This window comes from Strongylocentrotus purpuratus, unplaced genomic scaffold (assembly GCF_000002235.5).
Source record: "Strongylocentrotus purpuratus isolate Spur 01 unplaced genomic scaffold, Spur_5.0 spur5_scaffold_11, whole genome shotgun sequence".
NCBI lineage: Eukaryota > Metazoa > Echinodermata > Echinoidea > Camarodonta > Strongylocentrotidae > Strongylocentrotus > Strongylocentrotus purpuratus.
In genome coordinates, this window is record NW_022145596.1 from 15909322 (window position 1) to 15930819 (window position 21498).

At 36.0% G+C, this 21498-nt stretch overlaps 1 protein-coding gene across 1 annotated transcript; it reads left to right on the top strand.

Annotated features, from left to right (window-relative positions):
• The first annotated feature begins 889 nt into the window (after nucleotides 1–889).
• LOC754084 (vascular endothelial growth factor A) lies at nucleotides 890–19269 on the top strand. Its single transcript, XM_001184357.4, has 9 exons — nucleotides 890–1646; nucleotides 9044–9128; nucleotides 9929–10066; nucleotides 10500–10553; nucleotides 13539–13735; nucleotides 14434–14568; nucleotides 15263–15372; nucleotides 16042–16155; nucleotides 17179–19269. The coding sequence occupies exons 1-9, from the start codon at nucleotides 1569–1571 to the stop codon at nucleotides 17249–17251; spliced, it is 984 nt and encodes a 327-aa protein (XP_001184357.4). The 5' UTR covers nucleotides 890–1568; the 3' UTR covers nucleotides 17252–19269.
• The last annotated feature ends 2229 nt before the right edge of the window (nucleotides 19270–21498 follow it).

Genomic DNA, 21498 nt, shown 5'->3' on the forward strand with positions numbered 1-21498 from the left:
TCCACAAGAACGAATAATGTTATGGTTATTCATCAGTTCTCAGTAAATGTCAGCTCAACAATAAATAAAATATCAAGCGTTTAGAAATAATAATAATGCAAATGGTGGCGTAGTGGTGTCTAGTCACCGAGGAGTCACGCTCTGTTAAAATAATGCGAGAGAGAAAAGCGACCGAGAGGGATTATGGGAAGAGTTTGTATCATCTTATTTCATATTCCTTCTTCATTTTTTAATTGGTACCTCTTTCTCTTTCTCTTTCCCAGCCCCGTTCCCTTTCTTACATGGGTATATATAAGAAAGTGAAGGAGGTGAGAGAGGTGGCGTATTGCAAATTTAGTACCAAGCTCGTGTTTTATCATGTTTTGTCTATACCCGATTTTCGTTTGCTATAAAGTCAATTATCATATTGAACAAAATATTTAATGGAGTCACATTATCATCTTGGTCCCATGAGCAACATCATTTTTTTTTGGATCAAACGGCTAATAGACCAAACGAGTAATTGACTATGAAAAGTAGATGAAATAGTGTAATGGGAAATAGACTAATTTGGTTTTAACGAGTGCTACAAGTGGAATTTGGTAAAACGGTAAATCATGAAATAGCGAGTGTCTCCTGTATGAATAAATAAGTGTTTTATAATTAGTGTGATCGGTTGGCCAAAACCTTCTTCAACACTATTCTTGGAAACCTTGAGACCAAACCGCCAGTCCGCCACAACATGCAAATTCATCGCTTGGTTCAGGAAAAGACATGAAGTCTAAACAAAATAGTGTTATTAAAACGTATGAGCAGGTTTTAGATAATGTATCCTCATATTTTAAATATGAGGGCATTTGAAGAGCAATCCTTATGTTCAGAGAACATTTTCTACGATGATGTTCAAATATTATGCATTTCAGAAATAATCCGGAACCATCAAACAAAATAGCTGTTATTGATTTCATAAACTATCTAGTTTAACGTACTTTGCTTTATAACACATGATCATGAAAATGATAGGGTCAGGGTATGTTATTAGGAGGCAATAGTAGTGGCTGAGAAATGAGAGGGGATATAATCACAACTTTTTTCGCGAACTTTTCTAACTTTTTAAAAAACAAGATATTTAAATTGGCGTGCGGTGCGGAATGTCATCATCGTTGTTGAAATGACGTTCAGGACGTCCTACTCAAAACTAGGAAATGGACGAGGAAATGTTGCAAAAACACAAATCGATACAACTACCAAATTGTTAGTCAAGGCACCCATTCATTGCCAGTAATGCAATCATCGTACGAGACTTTGTAACAAGCTGAAAGCGACACCGCGGAATATTCAACCCGAAGTACAAGCGTGGGCGCGAACTAAAATTGGATAATTTTAAATCAACCTCTAAAAATCCCATCGTTGTCTTAGTGTTGTCTGCGCCGCCCGGGCCGATCGAGGGCAGAGAGTTGAGTTCAGGTTCTCGGGAATACTTCAGCTTCAGTCGTTCGTCAGCTCAGAGAAACAACATCGCTGCAACTCCCACTTCTTTCGGGGTTTCTTTATACAGTGATCGAACAGTTGTCAACGAAACAGAAGTCATGAATTGGAATTGTTTCAGTCTGTTGTGTTGGATCTTCCTGCAGCTATTGACTGAGTATTCGTTTGTAAAAAGCGAGGTAAGCTCAAGACTTTGATGTCCAAAATATTAATCATACATTTTATTATTTTCTCCAGGTATTTTCTTATGTGATGGTATCTTTTTCAACAATCGAAACTTTAAAATTACGTTAATGCTTGACTTTGTTTAATATAATGTATTTGACTTACAAATATGTTTTCTTTTATAATCATAACGAACTGTAAAGTTTTATTTCACAGGAACGAGTCAAATTGATAAGTATTGAAGTATGGATATACCAAACATGTTTACCAATGATAAGCGAGAGAGAGAGAGGGGGGGAGGAAGAAAGATGAGGGGGAGGGAAAGTGCTTATGTACAGTATAATGATAATAATTTTGCATATTCAATTGACAATCATCTATCCTCTGAAGAAAAAAAATAGTTCAATGTTCCTAGATAATGTTAATAATATTGCGCCCAGTTTGCTGTAAAAGGGCTTAACAAGAAACAATTATTATGACCATCATGATTATTATGGAAGTATACAGCTCTGTCATGCCAAAGTTCTTTTAGGTTTCATAAGATTGTAAATCGCAGCAACTGAATTTTATTCAAAATCCCTTTGATAGGCAGTGTCAAAACTAATTGTATCGAACTGTTATTGAAGAAACGAAATTTTGAATGCCTCGATTTTCGGCTCATAATATTTCAATCAAAATCGATTACCCCTAAGTGATTGGCTTTGCTGTTTACATGTAATATGACGTCAGTAAAACCCGGTATAGTAATGCAACATCTTTAAGAGTTGATGAAGTTTATCACGATGTCCCCTTTGATAAGATATTGCTTGTTATCAAAAAAATCTTGCGTGTATTCAGTTTCAATGACATTGGTCATACATGATCCGTTTTAAATGAAGCAAATTTCTGTCGAAACTGAAATTTGTCTGTTCTCGTACGTATAATATAGATGACATATTTGTTAATCCATCAGTTTGTGTACACCCATTATTCTTCATATAATAGTGATTTAAGTGCGCATAATATTTTTACCAGAGTCTGCATGGGTCCGGATGTTTTTCTGCCAAAGAATCTTGAAAATATATAAATCATAAACATGGTTAAGAAATGGGATTTTACGGTCATTTCGTTAGAATTAATGTGTTGTAATTGTAAGTAAGTTTGAAAACGTATTGTCTAAATGTCATAGAATGTGGATCATCATTATTAATCCGGAATAGTATTCGCAGAAGATGTCAATGATACTAATTAATAAGAAATTATGAATGATAATTTTAGTGTCTTCAAAATTAGGATCCGCCAGTCGCGGCAGCTAACTATCAGAGATTGACTGTTCTACAATCATACTATTTTTTTTCTTCAAATGTATTGAGAACTTTGTTTTCACAACAATATTATATTCCCATTATAAATGGAATTAAATGGGAAAGGCTAAAGTTTTAGTTTTCAATAGCATTTATTCATAAAATAAAGACTTTCATTTCATATTCATATCGAACGAAATGAGATAATGCATAAGAAAGTCTAAACAAAGGTTTACTTTTCATAAAATTAACTATGGTGTCAAGAAAGAAAGAAAAAATCTCATTTTGATACGCTGATGTATGTTTGTGTACCAATAATATTTATCATTGTATATTTCATAATGCCGCAATAGCCTGCGTAACATAGTGTATTATTGACGGACTCAATAAAGCTTGGTGAAAACGCAAAAGTGCAATAAATATATCATTGTATTGTTTAGACTCTCTCTTTTTGCAAAGTTCACTTGTTTGATCCAACACGCAGATATCCTACATCACATCAAGATTTAAAAAAATACATTCAACATAATAACAGAACAAAAACTTTTCCAATTGTGTTGCCTTGGAAAACATGATTCCGCGGAAAGCCAGAGACAGTTCATATTTACGAACTAATCAATTTGACTCGCTGTTATCCGCCTTATCTCTCCGGATCGTGGTTGCTATGGTGATCCGAATCGACATCTAACCTTCGAGAAACATTGTAAATTTAGTCAGCCAAAACAAAACAAAATAAAAAGAGGAAATATTGGTTTGAATTATTGCTGCAAGATCCTTGAATATTATGTTGCAAATTCGATTAAGGATTTGAACATAATCTTAAGTCTTCAAAAGTCGTTTACCCTGGATGTTTTTAAAGGAATAAGGACGCTGTTAGGATTATGATTTTTGACATTCTCTGTGAAGATGGATAATTCATTAAAGAAGTTAAAGTAGGATATAATATTTTTTAATTATAAAAAATGACTTATGTATTTGACTCTCTATAAATACAACGCTTTTTGATGTTAAAGGCACGTCGATCAGGTAAAGCTTCGCTTTCTAATTCGGGTTTTTTGCGAGAAAAAATTGTCAGTTACAACGGTCTCGCATCATACAAAGTTAAAGCAGCATTATCATAATCATTCCTCAATTAAAAAGTGTTAACCAGTGCAAACGCGTGTGAATTGTGATCGTTGTAAATGTTTGAACTACTATACAGACGCACTTCGCGATGGCATATGCACTTATATGACTATATTACTGCATGAATTCCGAATTTAAACCTTCAAAAGTTCTTTTTATCCCTTCGAATCTCTGCGTAATCTTATCTCAGAATGTCATTCATCGGATTGAAACAGATGGTTCAATTCCGTACGTGTCTCACGATCATTTGGCAAGCATTTAGGCAACATCAAAGTCAATTTGTTTTAGAAAGAGAAAAATAGACTGTCTTGTTTAGTTGTTTGACCATTGTTTATTTCACATGCCGCGCATTTCGCGTGACAGTTATGATCTGTTCATTGATTTATTGATTTTAAGTTTTGTTAATGTCGAGTCAAGGTATAGACCAGTTTTGAAAACGCCCCCTCTCAAAAATGAAATGGAAGCTCTTATTACCAATCATTTAAAAACTATGTTTTGACTAATACGTGATGATACAAATTTTGCCGGTAAACCGCCTACTAATTGATATATTTGGTAAAGTATCATATCGATCCGGCCTGAATAGATATCGCGAATGCACTTCAACATTGAACATTTGGGCATATATTTCTGATTTTTTTTTCTTTCGAATTTAGGTTGAAGTATTGCCATCTAAACCTCTGAAGGCAATATTTAAACAATATTGAATGGATATTTAGCCCCGAAAACCTTTAAACCGCAATTTTACCACTACCGGTCTATATCTTTAAGCATTTGGAGCACATTATAATAAGATATTAGGTTGTTCATTACAACTCTTTCTTTTTCTTCATAATTCTTCAGAAAATTTATTGTGCAGGGATTAAACTTAATTTTCGAGGATCCTATACACTTTCGACACGAGCACATTTAGATCTACAAAACATTTACTCTATTACAATGGACCATTTTCGTAATTTCTTCAAATTTAATGCATAACTGTTTGTTAAGTACCACATGTTACAAACTATTTCATTCAACTGGTACAAATTATTGTTTTTCAATAGTCAGAATGCGAATAACAAACATTAATTGTTGCTAGTTAGGACAAATGTTAAGGCTTGCCCTCCCTATATAACAACATGTAATAATGCAATTCGCATTCTGACTAATGAAAAATAATGATTTGTACCAGGTGAATGAAATAGTTTGTAGAGAGGGACTTAACAATTATTATTATTATTATTGTTATTATTATTATTATTATTATTATTATTGTTATTATTATTATCATTATTATTATTATTATTACGATAATGGACTATTTTCAATGAGATCACTCTTCTAATGCCCTTTCATGAAAAGGACTTCCCTTGATTCAACCGTTTTCCATATAATCATTCTGATTCCTACTCTTTCTTTGTACGTAGACCTACTCGAGATATTGGAATGTGCGTGATTCAGTTTTTGTTTCTTCCAAAGATAAGAATTTGTTAATTCGAATGTGGAAAATAGCTTTTCATTTTAAAACCGAACTTGATGATGACGATGACGATGATGATGATGAAGATTTAAACTGGAACAAGTAACCAATGCTTTGACATGGGAGGTCTAGCAGATTCTCACTTTCATTGTCTTTATAAATGGCTCACAGACATAACTCTGTTTCTATAATATTAATAATTGCGGTTTGGTAGGAATATCCGGGTTTAAACTTATAGGAATAAATGCCTAGAGAATATCGGAAATACGATGAAACTAGGTCAATATTAATGAACATAAGTCCTTTGGGTGTAATCAAATCTCCTGTTTGAAGAGAGACAAAAAGTAAGATTTATAAGTTTGTATTTGTTATTACTTCCGGGGACAAAAGGGGAGACTGCCCTTTAGCCAGAAATATTCATGGATTAACGTAAGGCTTTAAAAATTGCAATGCAATTCATTCTCACGTATAAAAACAATCGCATGTACTTTCGAAAAATTAACCTAAGGCAATTTCAATAGCCTTGTACGTCACTTTTGAAATACGTGAACATAATGGGATATATATATATAGGGTGTTCAGTTTTCACCGGTCCTTATTTGGTTTTCGAAAGTAATGTCCGTATTGAATATCCTCGATCTAAATCGAGTAACTGCATGTACTTAGATTATTATTATATTTATTAGACACACACAAAAGGATTCATTAAATTTGTCTGCTGTTATAAATGCTTTCAATCGTGTCATTGCTACTACTACTACTACTACTACTACTACTTACTTACTATTGCTATACTGCTGCTACTGCTGCTGCTACTACTGCTACTATACGAATGCTGCTACTGCTACTACTACTATACTACTACTACTACTACTACTACTAATACTACTACTATTATTACTACTGAACGAAATAGTTAATACATTTATGGAGCGCTTAATACATGAGTTCCCGAGCGCCTTTCACAACATGTGTCAAAAATATTCGGAAGTTAAATAAAAATGTAGTAATAGCATTACATATAAACAGGAAATTGGTCATCATGAATGAAATTTACGTGTTTTAAACTCGTCAACTGCATTTACAAAGTATGTTACAAGACAAAATTCACGTCACACAACTTATAAATCATGGTTCGCACAGTATTGACCTTGTGCCTTTTAAAATCGTCTGTCAATCCTCGCTTCTAAATTCAATTTTTGAAGAGGATGAATTATGATGAAACAAAAGAAGGAACGTTCTAATTGAATCAGCGTTATTCGACGGCCTCCCAGGGAGAAGTACAATGAATTTTCGTCGAAGTCCGTCTGGAGTACGGAAATAGTCTCCTTTTAAAGTATTATACAAATATACTTACATCAACAATCTCAGGTTGAAGTAGAACTGATGATCCTTCCCCGGCTGCTTTTCAAATCACATTGACCAGGGAACTGTTTGGTTACTATCAGCTTTAAATTTCTTGTTTTATTGAATTTGATACATTTTCTTTCAGACAAAAAAAAATTCCACGTCGCGGTGATACAGAAAGGGCTATACATTTTTAGATATTCACAGTGTTTGTCTTATTTTATACAACAAGGACATCCATTCAATATGAACGCAAAGACTAATTGAAACATCAACTCAAATACATTGCCTTAGATTGGGTTTTCGAAAGTTTTTACGATCGTTTGTTATTCGTTCGTCTTTTAAACAAATCACCTCAAAAATAACATCTTGTTTTTTTTGTTTTTTTTTTATTTTAACGCAGGAACTCGGTTTGTTCCGATCACTCATGGCCCTGAAATTCACCATTCTGTTTTTTTTAAACCAATTTCTTAATCTTGGTTCCTGCAATTACTCATATCGTTAGAAAAGTGCCAACAGTTCACTCCAGAAACATGCTGAAAATAGCATTTTCATGTCATCAAATTCAAATTGATATCAATTTCACATCCTGTTTGCTTTCCAGCTACGAGGATTACGAATTTGTCTTGGTTTTTTTATTTTGTTTTTTCCGCAAACAATATAAGAGCTTGTTGTTGTTGTTGTTGCTTCTTTGATAAAGGCAGAAACTGAGAACGGAAATAGCGCGCTTTCTGATTTAATCTCGATTTCGTTGAAAAACTGCAGTCGCAAGACACACATAATTATTTCACTTAGGTTTCTATTGATAGAAATATGTAAAGACAGTTTATCAGATTTATTGGAAATATTATTGGTTACATACGTAGTATATTATGTATATATAATCTCATCCCGTCGTGTTACACAAAATAAAGTTTATTTTACATTTAATATAATTCCGAAGTGACGCGAATGTAATCTTCGTAATTTAATTTCAGTGCATTATAATTATTTAAAAGTAACATTGGCATGTCCATTAAAGTCTGTGTATGTTTAGACATTTTGACAGAGTGAAAGAAACATGCAGGCCTAAACGCCGCTCCAAAGTTTGATTAAAAAGCGATTACGTTTGATATCGATAGGGAAAACTAAACCTGTTAATTTTTGAATTTCTAAAGTAATCCTGAAACCATGTCATCATAAATATAGGACTAATAGTACACAGACATTAATTGTGATCGTCTTCATAACTTATTGACGCATTATTACTTTCCTTGGTGTCCTTTTCACACGTATTCTCCACAGTTTAAAGCTTATAATAGACACTCAGAAATTCTCGTGAAAGTCACTTTCACTTTTATCATTTGTAGGAATATAGGGTTAACATACCCTTGGCTCAGCATGGCAACAACAACTAATATTTAATTACACGAAACAGGAAAACCTACTAACAATTAATCATACTGATCGTGAGGCCAAGCGGCGTAACTATAGGTGGACATGGGAGGGGGGGGGGGGCTTGTATATAGGGCAATTCCACGGTAACGGAAGGACACTCAGACAAGATTTTTGAAATTCAGGTTCATACTAAAAGAACTGTTTTATTAGTATAAGATATGAAACAGTACAGATATAATACCTATATAAGTGCCTTTAATTCTCCCCAAAAAAATTGTCATTATAGTTAAGTAGTTTAAGAATGTGCATATTAATTATCTCGGTAACGGAAGGACATAAAAATGGACATGGTTTTCCAGTTAATTAGTGTTTATCCAAACTTTGTGAAGTTGATGAAGCTTTCCACTTGACTGAAACACATTTTGTTCCCCATAGTTTAATACATACTAATAAAACATTTCTTTTAGTATGAACCTGAAGTTCAAAAATCTTGTCTGAGTGTCCTTCCGTTACCGTGGAATTGCCCTATAGCTACGCGAGGAAAGAGATAAAGGGAAAGGAAGAAGGGGAAAGGATGAAAAAGAAGAGGCATGGGGTATCTCTAGCACCCTCCAACTAATCAAAAAGTGCATTTCATATTCCAGGTAAGACCGGTGGTGCCCCCTATCAAATGATTCGTGTTCCTCATATCAATTCAGAGTAATTGAAAGTCTTTTTTATTTTTTTATTATTACCACTGGTTGAATCAATAGTTGTTTTGTCCATACTTTTTGAGCTAGTATAATGTTAATCACATCTTTGCTTTCGCCCCTTACAGATCCCAGCCTCATTGCTGTATGGACTGAAAGATGTACACACGATCGAGGATCTCATGAAAGTGGTATACATACGACCAAATCAAGGTATTTACCACCCCCTTTCACCCCCCCCCCCTCTCTCTCTCTCTCTCTCTCTCTCTCTCTTTCTCTCTCTCTCTATTTCTCTCTCTCTTTCTCTCGCTCTATTTGCTGTCTCTCTGTCTCTCTATCTCTCCTTCATTATGATATCTCTTTGTCTTTCTTCTGTCCGTCTTTTCAATTTATATTATATTGCGTATCATTATGATATTTAATTTCACCTCTCTCCCCCCTCTCTCACTCTCTCTCTCTCTCTCTGTCTGTCTGTCTGTTTATCTCTTTCTCTCTATCCCCCCCCCCCCTCTCTCTCATGATTCTCCATGCCTTCTTTCCATTGTCTTGTTCTATGTGTCTTTTTCATTGCACTATTGTGATTTATGTGATTATTGGTGTATTATTATGATGTTTAATTCTCCATCTCTTTCACTATATTTCTCTAATCAATTTTACCTGATTCTCTTCCTTTTTCTCTCTTTCTCTTCCGTATTTTTTTCTCTCTCTCACTTTCAGCTCTTTGTGCATCTTTATGCTTTTTCAAAACAATTTTTCATTGAGTCATTATGTTATGGTAGTTTTCATTGGGATTTCAACCCAATTTTGTCACGTCTGTAGGCATAGAAGAAAAAAATCTCCACTCGAATAACCCGTTTTGATACAAATTATTTCTGCAATATTCTTGTCTAAGAATAATAAAAGGAGATCAAATGACATATTTACAACCAATTAGGTAAAAATCATACGTATTTTGTTTATCATTTCCCCCCTCCATCTTTCCTTACGCAAATACGTTATTTCATCTACATCAGCCAAGGGATTCACAGGAAGCTCATCGGTTGATAGACGAATACCTCCGAAAGTGGTTCCGATCATCTCTCGGCAATCTTCGGAAGAGTCCGAAGAGGAAACTGATGGTGCAGCTACTACTGGAGCAAACAAACCGTCCGGTAAATTAATAACCCTAAGACAGTTAGGAGTGTATTAAATACATGTATTATAGTCGCGGAACCAGACATTTAAGTGTGTGTCTGCATGGGGGGAGGGGGGAGGGGGAGGGGGAGGGGGAGGGGGGAGGGGGGGGGGGGGGGAGGGGGAGGGGGGACTGCAGATCAGGGAGGGAGCTGAATGTATACAAAATGTACCATAAACCTAAAATATTTGTATTGACTGTGCTTTAAATCGGGAGGGGAAGGGGGACCCCTTTCCTGGATATGCCACCGATATGAGAAGGTGAAATAGTTTACGCAATAATAGCAATATTCCTAAACAGCAGCAGGAAAGATATTACATACACCTAATCATTTTAAGAAACCATTATTTCTAATCTTTTGTTGTTGTAAATGATATAATAATGAAGTGATTTATTTTCATATAAAATAGCGCTGCTGAGATTCCATGGAATGGATGGCCCAGCTAGTCTGCAAATGGCATCAAGTAAGTTACCTTATACACTATATTATGTAACACGATTGCAATAGCTTTATTAAAAAAAAAATCAATTTCGTGCAATTTTTAAACTTTTATTGTATTGCCTATAAAACAATGGAGACAAATTGTCAAAAATTACGTCATTATTACGTCATTTTCATGTTCGTAAATTTCAATAATTGACGCACGGGGCTAGTGAAATTTGCCTAGGGTTGATTTCTCGAAAGTCTTTACAATCATGTTATGTCATCGTTATTTTGTTTTGTCGTCAAACAAATATGAATAACAGACGACTTGAAAAATAATTTCGGAAGAATTTAATAGGGAGAGAGAGAGAGAGAGAGAAGAGAGAGAGAGAGAGAGAGAGAGAAAGAGAGAGAGAGAGAGAGAGAGAAAGAGGGGGAGGGTGCAGGGTGAGCGAGTGGGGGTCGCGTTGGTATATTTTATACAAAATTTAATTTACCTAAATATACCTCGATTAATATATCATGGAAAAGAAAAGATAACACATGAAGTTGAGATTGTTCAGAAAATCAAGAGTAAAACCATCACTCATAAACACAATAAAAGAAGCAAATGCAATTTTTGGTCACATAATATACAAAAAGGATAATTAATCTAGGGAGAACTGTATTAACAGAGAAGATTGAAGAAACGAGCCAGGGAAGGCTACGCCTTACGTATATTTGCAAAGATTGAAACAAAATGGGCAATCAAAAATGAAATCAGCAAGTCCAGCTTTTTAAGAACAGCAGATAACAGACAAAAATGGAGGGCCATGACCGTCGATGTCTGCAACAGACCTGGCACTTGATGATGATGATGATGATGATGATGATATCTGAAACCGAATTTTATTTGGCTACATCTTGGGGAAGAAAGAACAAACAGTTCATGACGTCACAATATAAAATAGGCTCACAGTCATGCAAATACAGGAGATGATGCATGGTCTTGTCATAGTGACGTCATAGAGATGTTATAAGATAGGGAGCAGTGGAGGCAGATTTATAAATTTAAAAAAGAGATGCACACCAACAACAACAACCAAAAACCCCAAAAGGAGAAAAAAGATGGAGAGTGGGCAGAGACAGATAGAGAGCAAAATGAGTGGATGATTAATGACGCGACGATGCATTACAGAAAGAATATAGGCCTAAATAAAAACCGGAGACCTTTATATATCATTAATGATTCAAAGGGTGATAACATATATCTCGTTCATAATATTGATTATTTGACGCGGTTTTATTCTTTTGACCCCTCCCTTGAATCCCCAACCACAGTCTGTCTCATAATCTATTCATGCCAGTCTCGCACCATGCATGTCTAGTCATTGAATATCAAGATGTCGCAAGAAAGAGAAGAAAAAACAGCTAAGAGGGACACGGACAGATATAAATCATCTAAATATACCGTTCCATTGAGAGTTTGTTTTTGTTTTTGTTTTTATGTGTTGGGGGCACATTATTTGGGGATCGAATGCCGCGAGGTATACATTCACTAAGCACATAACAGGAGTTCTTCATCCACTCTACTATAGTGGAATTCGACGGTGTTTAAGCCGAAGTTTATTTCCCATTTGAAGTTGGATTCGGGATTTGTGATAACATTTCCAACCACGTTTAGAAGATACGCGAGAAGATAGTTGCCCGGATGCAGATTTTCTTCGAGTGTCAGGGGTGAGATTTGTCTCGGAGGTAATATTTCGGCAAGCGATATTGTCCAAAGATACCTGTCCAATGATACTTGTCCGGGAATATATAGATCTATGTCTGGGTGCAGTTGTCCTAAAGTTAGGGTTAATCGTCCGGATGGCAATTCTCTAGGGCGTAGTAGTGGTAGTACCCAGGGACAGTTGTCTGAGTCGGGGTGGATGTCCAGATAAATCTGTTCTAGAGACCTTTACTTGTCAGGGCGTTAAATGTGTAGAGAATATTTTTAAGGCAAGCAATTGTCCGGGAGAGTACTTGTCTAAGGGGAAAGTTTGAACTAAGAGTTATATGAGCCGCTCAGTGGGGGTGCATTAATCGAATGACAAATAATTTGGCGCAAGGGAGGGGAGGGGGTGGGGGAGATAAAGAGAACGTAAAAAAAGGGGAAGCGGTGAAGAAAAATTGAAACGACCCCTTTCACATCGATCCAATCATTACACGACGCCCCTCTGCTCTCGAACTTTTATTAATACAGTATTAGTACGAGCATGGACTTCTTAATCAAGTGCCCCTCACATAACACCATTGCCCCGCCCCCTTCCGTGACGAGACCCACGCTACGCCACAGGGTGTTGTTATCCAGGGGGGGGGGGTGTTTCACAAAGATCCTAAGTAGAACTTATCTGTAAGTTGGACTTAGAATTTATGGGAAGCCATTAGCATCCTTGAAAACATTTTGTATTTTTTTTTAGAAGGCATAAAAATGTTGATTCAAATCATTCATATTTTCTATTATCATGGGGGATTTCATGTTCTTGATGTGGAATTGATGAAAAGTCTAAAATACTCCAATTTTTGCTTTTGAATATATTTCATTTTAAGGCTCCAATGGCTGTCCATACTTTTTAAGTCCAACTTAGTGTTAAGTTCTACTTAGGATCTTTGTGAAACACTCCCCAGTAATAATCGTTCGGGTTGAAGTTGTCCAGAGGGTGCATGTCCAGTTTCAGTCGAAATGCATGCGTGCCCCCCCCCCCCTCTCTTAAAAAAAATTATATTAAAAAAAAAAATCGCGAAAACATAGTTATTTCTTCCCCCCCCCCCCTTCCACAGGGTTCTTTATTTTCAAAACAAATTCCATCATATACAGTATGCGAAAACATAGTTGATGTAAAGAGCAAGAGCAAAACCTCGAAGACCTCAAGCACCTCGAAGCCCATTCCCAACAAAATGCTATACACTACAACAAACAAACGATATTGCAAGCGCAATCTTTAATGGAAATATAAAATCAATGCATTAATTTCATTCAATTTGACCTATTATAATACTTTAGTAGCTGAAATGCCGAGGTGTGAGCCGCGATCGACACTCCTAGCCACATCCGAGGTCATTGACGAAGGACTAACTGAGAACGAGGTCGAGTACGCTATCTACTGGCCTCCATGTATCACAGTTAACCGGTGCGGAGGTTGCTGCTCCACTGAAATCTTGCAATGTGCTCCAAATAACACAAGAACAAGAGAAATGCAGGTATGACCAGGGGCGTTGTCTTGGGAGGGGGGGGGGCCGGGCGCCGGGGAGAGGAAGGGGGGGGGGGGATGTTAAACCAACTTTATCCAAAATGTTTAAACAAAAATAAGAGTTGTCACTCCTTGACTACGATTATTAACAGCAATCGCTTGAATGGCGGGGGAAGGGTCCAGTTTATGTTCATTATTAAAATGTGAATTAAAATCAATACGATGGTTTACCATTTTGACATTACTTTTTTTTAAGGGAATTCTTTCGGGGTTTTTTTAATTGTATTTTATATTGTTATTACCTTTTCATATTATTCATCTGTTTAAAGATTTTTTTGCGGAAAGATTGATATTTACTTGGACGTCCTTTACTAGAAAAATGTCCTTATCCCCTCTATCTAACTCTCTCTCACTCTCTCCAAAGCCACTTTCAATCTGTTAAGCCCCACTGCACTACTTATTAGCCACTTGCGCCCTGAATGCCTAATCGGTGCATGTTGGTCCCCCGTGATTAGCCTACCCATGATCCCCTTTTTCTTATGTTGATTGAGAGCTCATTTGATGAGATAACCACCTGTCAATGACCTTGCAGGGAGGTCTAATCCCCCGGCCAAATTAGAACAAACGGGCTATAACATATTTTTAAAACAAAATAAAACAAATTGTAATAAAATTAATGTCTAGTGATTTTAATCATTTCTTCAATAGGTCTTACGCCTAACTGCTGATCAACAATCTACCCAAATTCAGCTGAGCGGACTTATTTCCATCTCTGTACGGGAAGACGAATCGTGTTCATGCGAATGTAGGATCAAGCCACAGGACTGCCATCCCACCAGAGAGGTACTACGCATGTTACCTTGTGTAAAACATCTTGCATTGTGAATCGTCTACAATATGAATACATATAGTAAATGTACTCAGTGACGATCGGGAAGAATAGGTCACACGGAAAAGAGATACAGTGAACGATGTTGGATTTTTAAACCAATTTAAGAATTAGTTGCAACCTTGTTCCTGATTGGTCAATCCGTTTTCCTGAAATGAATATTTGTGAATCCGATGGCTTAGAGACGGTATTCCGTCTATACAAATTCAGATCATTACTATTCATCTCACTAATTTCAACAAAATAATGAGACCATGAGAAAACATATCAAAAAACTTTACACTTTTAATTTTTTTCATACGTTTTCCTCAGGCAATTTTTAATCATCTAACTCAAAATCATCAAGAAGTTTTTAAACCAGCATAATAGGAGAAAGAATAGTATATGATTACGCAATAGTTTAACAAAGATAATTATAATGCTAAATATATTACTCATTGCGGATATAGTATCGAAAATAATATCGCTAATAATATCCCATGACCATACATTTCGAGACAAACGAATGTCACTAGCGATATTAATTTTCGATAAGATAATAATTATAGTTCAAACAGGTGTTCTTATTCTAATGTTTTCTAATGGATTTGAAGGAAAACGTTTTAAACAAAAATGATAGACTTTGCTTTTTGTTTGTGTGGTTAACAGATTCATAGAAACTGTCAGTGTGAATGCGCTGCAGAGTATGAGTGCCCTGACGGAATGGTATGGGATGCTATACGATGTAACTGCGTCTGTAACATGCCAATACATGAAAGGTAAGTTTTTCTTTGTAATGATTAGGATTATGTTATGTCTATGTTTTTGAAAAGAGGTAACGGCCCAAGCGACATATTGATATAAAACAATTCAAGTTCAAATCATTCAAATCAAATCATTTATTTCCAAATTCCAACATCAATTATAAAAACAATGTGTAAAAACAATCAATAGGCAATAAAACATTATAAAACTATGACATTTCAATCAAACGATTAAGAAGAAAACAAAACAAAAGAATTATAGCGATCAAAGAGAAACAAGGTACAGGCTACATTAAAGACATAAGTGGATAATTGGAAAATGGTGAACACAAGTTGGAGAAACAAATATTAAATATCAATCAAATATGATTAGATTTTGCATTTACAATGCGTATACCGTACCCCTCCCTCTCTCAAGCTTACCACCCATTCTCTATCCCTCTATCTCTCCCCCCTCTCTCTCTCTCTCTCTCTCTCTCTCTCTCTCTATCCCCCCTCTCTCTCCCTCTCTATCTCTCCCCCCCTCTCTCTCTCTCTCTATCCCTCTCTCTCACTCCCTACCCATTCTGTCCCCCCTCTCTCATTCCCCATCCCTTCTTTCTCTCCCTCTCTCTTCCCCCCGAAATCAAAATGAATATCGCAATTTGTGCTAATTTAAAAAAAAATTCATTTGATGTTCTACAGGACGTGTAGAAGAAGAAAGCATTATTTCAATGAGGATATCTGTGGATGCCAATGTTTAGAAAGACTCGAAGCAGGCTGCCGATCTCCATATGTATTTAATCCACAAACATGCAAGTAAGTGTATTAGATTTTATTTTATTTTATTTTATTTTATTTATTTAAAGGGGCCAGATAATAGCACATGTGCTAGTCGAGCATAACCCCTTAAACAGCAAAGTATTTCGGTACCAATCAGTTAAAAAAACGTAACAAAACAAAAGTAATATATGAATTACAAGAACTACAATCGATACTTTACTAAATAAAAATACTTAACAATGTCTAACAATATACAAACTGATAATGTAAAATATAATTTTTGTACATAATTATGCAGACTATTTAACTTGATATTTCATTTACGATTTGTTTAACATATAATATAGTCATCATAAGTCGATCTCTATCTTTTTTGTTAAATAAAAGATCCCAAGTGATTAAGCATGATATGATTATTATTGATAATAATAATAATAATAGTGGGTTCTTGTATAGCGCTCATGTCAGTCAGATTTGACCCTCCTGGCGCTCCCGATTATTACCCTGTCAGGTATTGAAACACCAGTGCTCGCTCATCCGGGTAAATTTTCATAAACCATGGTCATGTTGTTTGAAGACAAAAATATACGGTCGTGGTTACTTTTGCGCAAAGTAGTCGATTTTTTCTGGTCAGCGCAACACCCTACATAATTATAGAGAATGATATATCTTTGAAGATTTAAATACTGTATCTAAAATACTGAAACATGAACGGAATAAAAAAAGTTCATTGTCCAGAAGAAATGACTAGTTTTATATCTATGATTTGAACTGGTTTAACGAATATTGATATAAGGTTTCTTCAGAGCTTATGTTGCATTTGATTATACGCTACGCATTTTATAACGCGTTTCTTCATTATACTGTTCAAGAAATTAATAACTCTTTGATGGGAAGCGTCTTAAACTAATTTACTTTTATTTCTCTATCTTTTTAATCAATAACGATGCATTTATTTTCCTGACATAATTTAGCGGATATTATCTGTATTCTATATATCTCTACTAGTGTACTCAAATTATTAATGACTATTATTTTATGTATCTTTTTCTTCTCCAGATGCCAGTCCAGATCGAGATCAAGAAGACAGCCATTTTCACCGTCATCATCATCATCATCATCGTATCCATGATCTATAAGCCTCACAAAAGACATTTCATCAATGATTTGAAATTGAATGGAGTCGCAGATCCCGAAGTTTAAAAAAGAGGGGCCCCCTACACGTCATCTGGATCGAGAACAAGGATGACTCAGACATGACTGTGTGTCCCAAACTCTTATACGTTTTCAGTTCACCGCTAGTTTCATCATGTTCATGGCGAAAACACTTCGTAAACTTGAAGAAAATATTCCGTAGGCGAATACCAACTAACTCAATTTTATTAGTCGAGTTTTTTGTACAAGGGTCTAAAAGTAGGAATATACACCAAGCATTACTCTTTAAAAAAAAGGTGTTTTTATTCAAAAGAAAAACTTGAACACAACACAATGTACATATTAGGTTGCAGATAAATACAGGCGCGGATCTAGCCGGCGACAAGAGGGTGGCCCAATTCGTGAAAAATTATTTAGCGGCGAATTGGACAGCCGGTGAATAAGCAGGGGGGTGTTTGCTAGGGGGCGTCGGGCCCCCATTGTGGATCCGCGCCTTGATGAATACATATATATACATCGAAGAAAAAGTGCATCATACAATATATCTGTACACCAAGCATTACTTGTTGCTGATATACAGCTTTCACGATTATGTTACACTGTTCAACAAACTAAGACTTTTTTAAAGGATATGCCCAAAATAGGATGGATTTGTTCAGCGTGCAGAAATGTCAAAACTGAAATGTAAATTATTTATAACTAAATATTCAATCGTCATGATCATAGTGAATGTGGTACTAGTAGGAAATATTATATTGTACTATATTGTGTAAATTTTATCATGATCATTTCATATTTGTAGAAATATATACCTCTGTATCATGTGTATTATATTCATCGACGTTACTTGAATGAATGAAATATGATAATAGTCTAGTGCGTCATTTTTATTTCGGCAAATACCCTATAGAAGATTTTGTTTTTATCTTGACCAAGAATCCAGCGTCTATCACAGTCACTGTATATATTTGTAGGTTGTTGATTAGTATGCTGTTGGTCAGAACCACATACTAATTATTGCTTTTAAAATGTTTAACAAGTTTTTAGGAGACATGGTGGCTCAGTGGTAGAGCAGTGACCTCGTAACATGCAGGGAGGTCCCGCTTTCGAAATCAATCGATAGGCATTAATCCTCATTAAAAAGTCCTTCGGAGAAGACTTAACGCCGTCGGTCCCCTGGTCGCTAACCTACAAGCATACACATGCTTTAATAATGATAAGTCCCCATTGTTATTTTTGATGGAATTACCCTCTGATAGGTACCCTTTTGTACCTATATTTTCCACTGTCGCTTACAAAATTATGCTGCCCCTTTGATGTCATCTTATAGCAACTTTATGTAATAACAGGAACCCTTTTTCTACCACTATGATGAAAGACGGTATTAAAAGCCGGGAGGGGCAGGGGGCACAATGCCCAACATTTCATAAGAAAGGACTTTTTTTAAAGAAATACAACCGTGCTCGTTTTCAAAGCTATTAAACGTCCTTTCTCTAGGTTAAGGTAATCAACTGCTCTTCGTTCAAGAATAAATTATAAAGATTCAGACTAATGTACGAGTTTTCAAACTCAAGGCAGCTGCGTTTACATGATCATAATTTATGTCACTCACGACAAAAAGAAAAACTTGAAGAACATCCCTCATAATGTATCGATTACATTTTAGGGTATTATGTAATAATGTCTCAAAATTGTACATTTTCGCTTCGAGGTTACTCTTTGTAGATGCCCTCTTTTCCAGAAAGCTCCCTTTTTGTTGGTACCATTTATTTGAAGACGCTCAACCTACCATGCCCTGATAAAATTGAATAAGAGAAAAAGCTTAAAGATTATCATATATCGTATGTGTAATAACAGTGCTACAAAATGTGATGTTAAAAACTTCTTCGATTCAAGGATATCATTATCATTTAACTTCCACTTGCTAATTTATTTGTATTATATTTATTGTAAACACATATGTATTCTGTAAATTATAATCAAATTTACCTGTAAATTCTGCTAACAATATTATGGATGTGTGTTTTGATGACAAAAAAAAATAACAATAAAAAAATCATATAAAATACTTATTCATTTTAGTATATTTTGTACATAGGCCTAATGATGTGTATGGCTATTTTACTGTTATAATGTAGGATATAATTTCATAGGAGTTGTCTCCACAATTCACAGTTTGAATAACTGAGGGGGCAGTGCTTTTACGGGAGGGGGAGTGTCGGCACCAGTCTTTTGCTGTTGATGAAATACAGGCGCGTACACAGGGGGGTTTGGGGGGTTAAACCCCCCCTTTGGTAATTTTTTGTGTGTGAACCCCCCCCCCCCTAAATTTCTCTAAAACCCCCCCCTCCCTTTTGGATTTTTTTTTTTTTTAATTAAAAAAAAAAAAAAAAAATTCCCATAGTTGACCTAAAAAAGCTGACCTTACCCCCCCCCAAAGGAGCAAAATGTCAAATTTTCAAATTTCGAGACCCCCCCCCCAAAAAAAAAATGTGTCCTCTTACCCCCCCCCCCCCCCCCCCCCCCGCTTATTCAGCGGTCGGCTGAGTCGTTGCGATTTTTTTTTTGGGACCAAAAAAAAAGAAAAAAAAAGTGACCTCTTACCCCCCCCCCCCCCCCCCGCTTATTCAGCGGCTGGCTGAGTCGTTGCGAAATTTTCGGCCCGATTTATAAATGTTAAAACCCCCCCCCCCCCCCCCCCCCCCCCCTTGAAAAAATCCTGCGTGCGCGCCTGATGAAATACGAGGGAATCAATAAGGCCAAAAAAGGCCATCGTGTAAAGGAAGGGTGTCTGTCGTCTCATTTTTTTCTTTTCACGTTTCCACCGTCCCTCTCTTTCATTCATCTCTCTCTCTCTCTCTCTCCCCTTCTCTCTCTCTCTCTCTCTCTCTCTCCCCCTGCTCTCTCTCTCTCCCTCTCTCTTAATATGATAATAATTATGATGACAATAATGATAATAATAATATTTATAATAATGATAATGATAAAGATAATGATGATAATGACGAAAATAATAAAAGTCATAATAATAATGATAATAGTAATGATGATAATAATGACAATAATAATGATGATGATAATAATAATCAAAATAATAATCTGGATTTATATAGCGCTCAATATGAAATACCGTCTTTAAGATATTATTACATATTCTCTCCTTTTCCCAAACAACTTGGGGAGGGGGTAGCCTACGAACTCACTTGCCCCGACCCCATCCCCCATCATCCCCGGTGAGAATTAATTCAGAATTCAGAAAGATTTTCTTCAGCAAGGCGTCAGACATACGTAGAAATGTCGTAGTGGTTTAATCACTTTACTTGAAATGCAAAGATCATGGGTTCGATCCCCGACACGACACTAATGTCCTTTGGTAATGCATTAATCTACATTGGCAACTCCATACCTGGGAGTGAAATTGGTACCTGGTAGGATGACAAAAACCTTTGTGCCGCCTTTGTGTTAGTGATTGCCATATGCCATCTCGGTCACTATAATGGTAGGAATGCTCCCCTAGGAGTGGAGATGGTGCACATTGTACGTGTATGAATCCGATAACCACAATATCTGCAAAGCGCCTTAAACAGTAGGCCTATTTCGTATTTAACTCTGCATAAATCCAGATTTTTATTTTTATTATTACTGCGCTTTCATCGAAAATATTGCAGCGCCGGCTAAAAAAACCCAAGTACAGTTAAGTCATCTATATATTTGATTACTCTCCGTCCAAGATTGTTTTTGTCAGGTAAATTCATTCAATTTTTTCCTTCAAATTAACGGTGTATTTCATGACTTCAGGTCCTAGGAGCCAGCATTCGCTTCAAATATCAAGAATCCAAGTTAATGCTCAATCATAATTACCGTTACAATGAAATTCAGCTATTTTTTAAAAATGATTTATACTGATTGTTTTGTAACGTTCATCATGGAGTGAAAGCAGCTCAGACAATTCCAATACAATTTCGTGAACAAAGTGCTGACCAACATCTCGGGGGGGGGGGGGGTAGAAAGCACAAAGCACAAAATTCATTTTGCCCCTGTCATTATTTTTTTTTGCCAGCCCAAGGGGGAGTTAAACCCTCTAAACACCTCCCCCCCCCCCCCCCCCCAGATCCGCCCCTGACACAACCCAGTGCCATTGATTAGGAGAGTTGGCCAAACTGGCTCTGAGACAACCCAATACGGCACTGAGACAAAGAGATTCGATCATACACAGTATAGTAT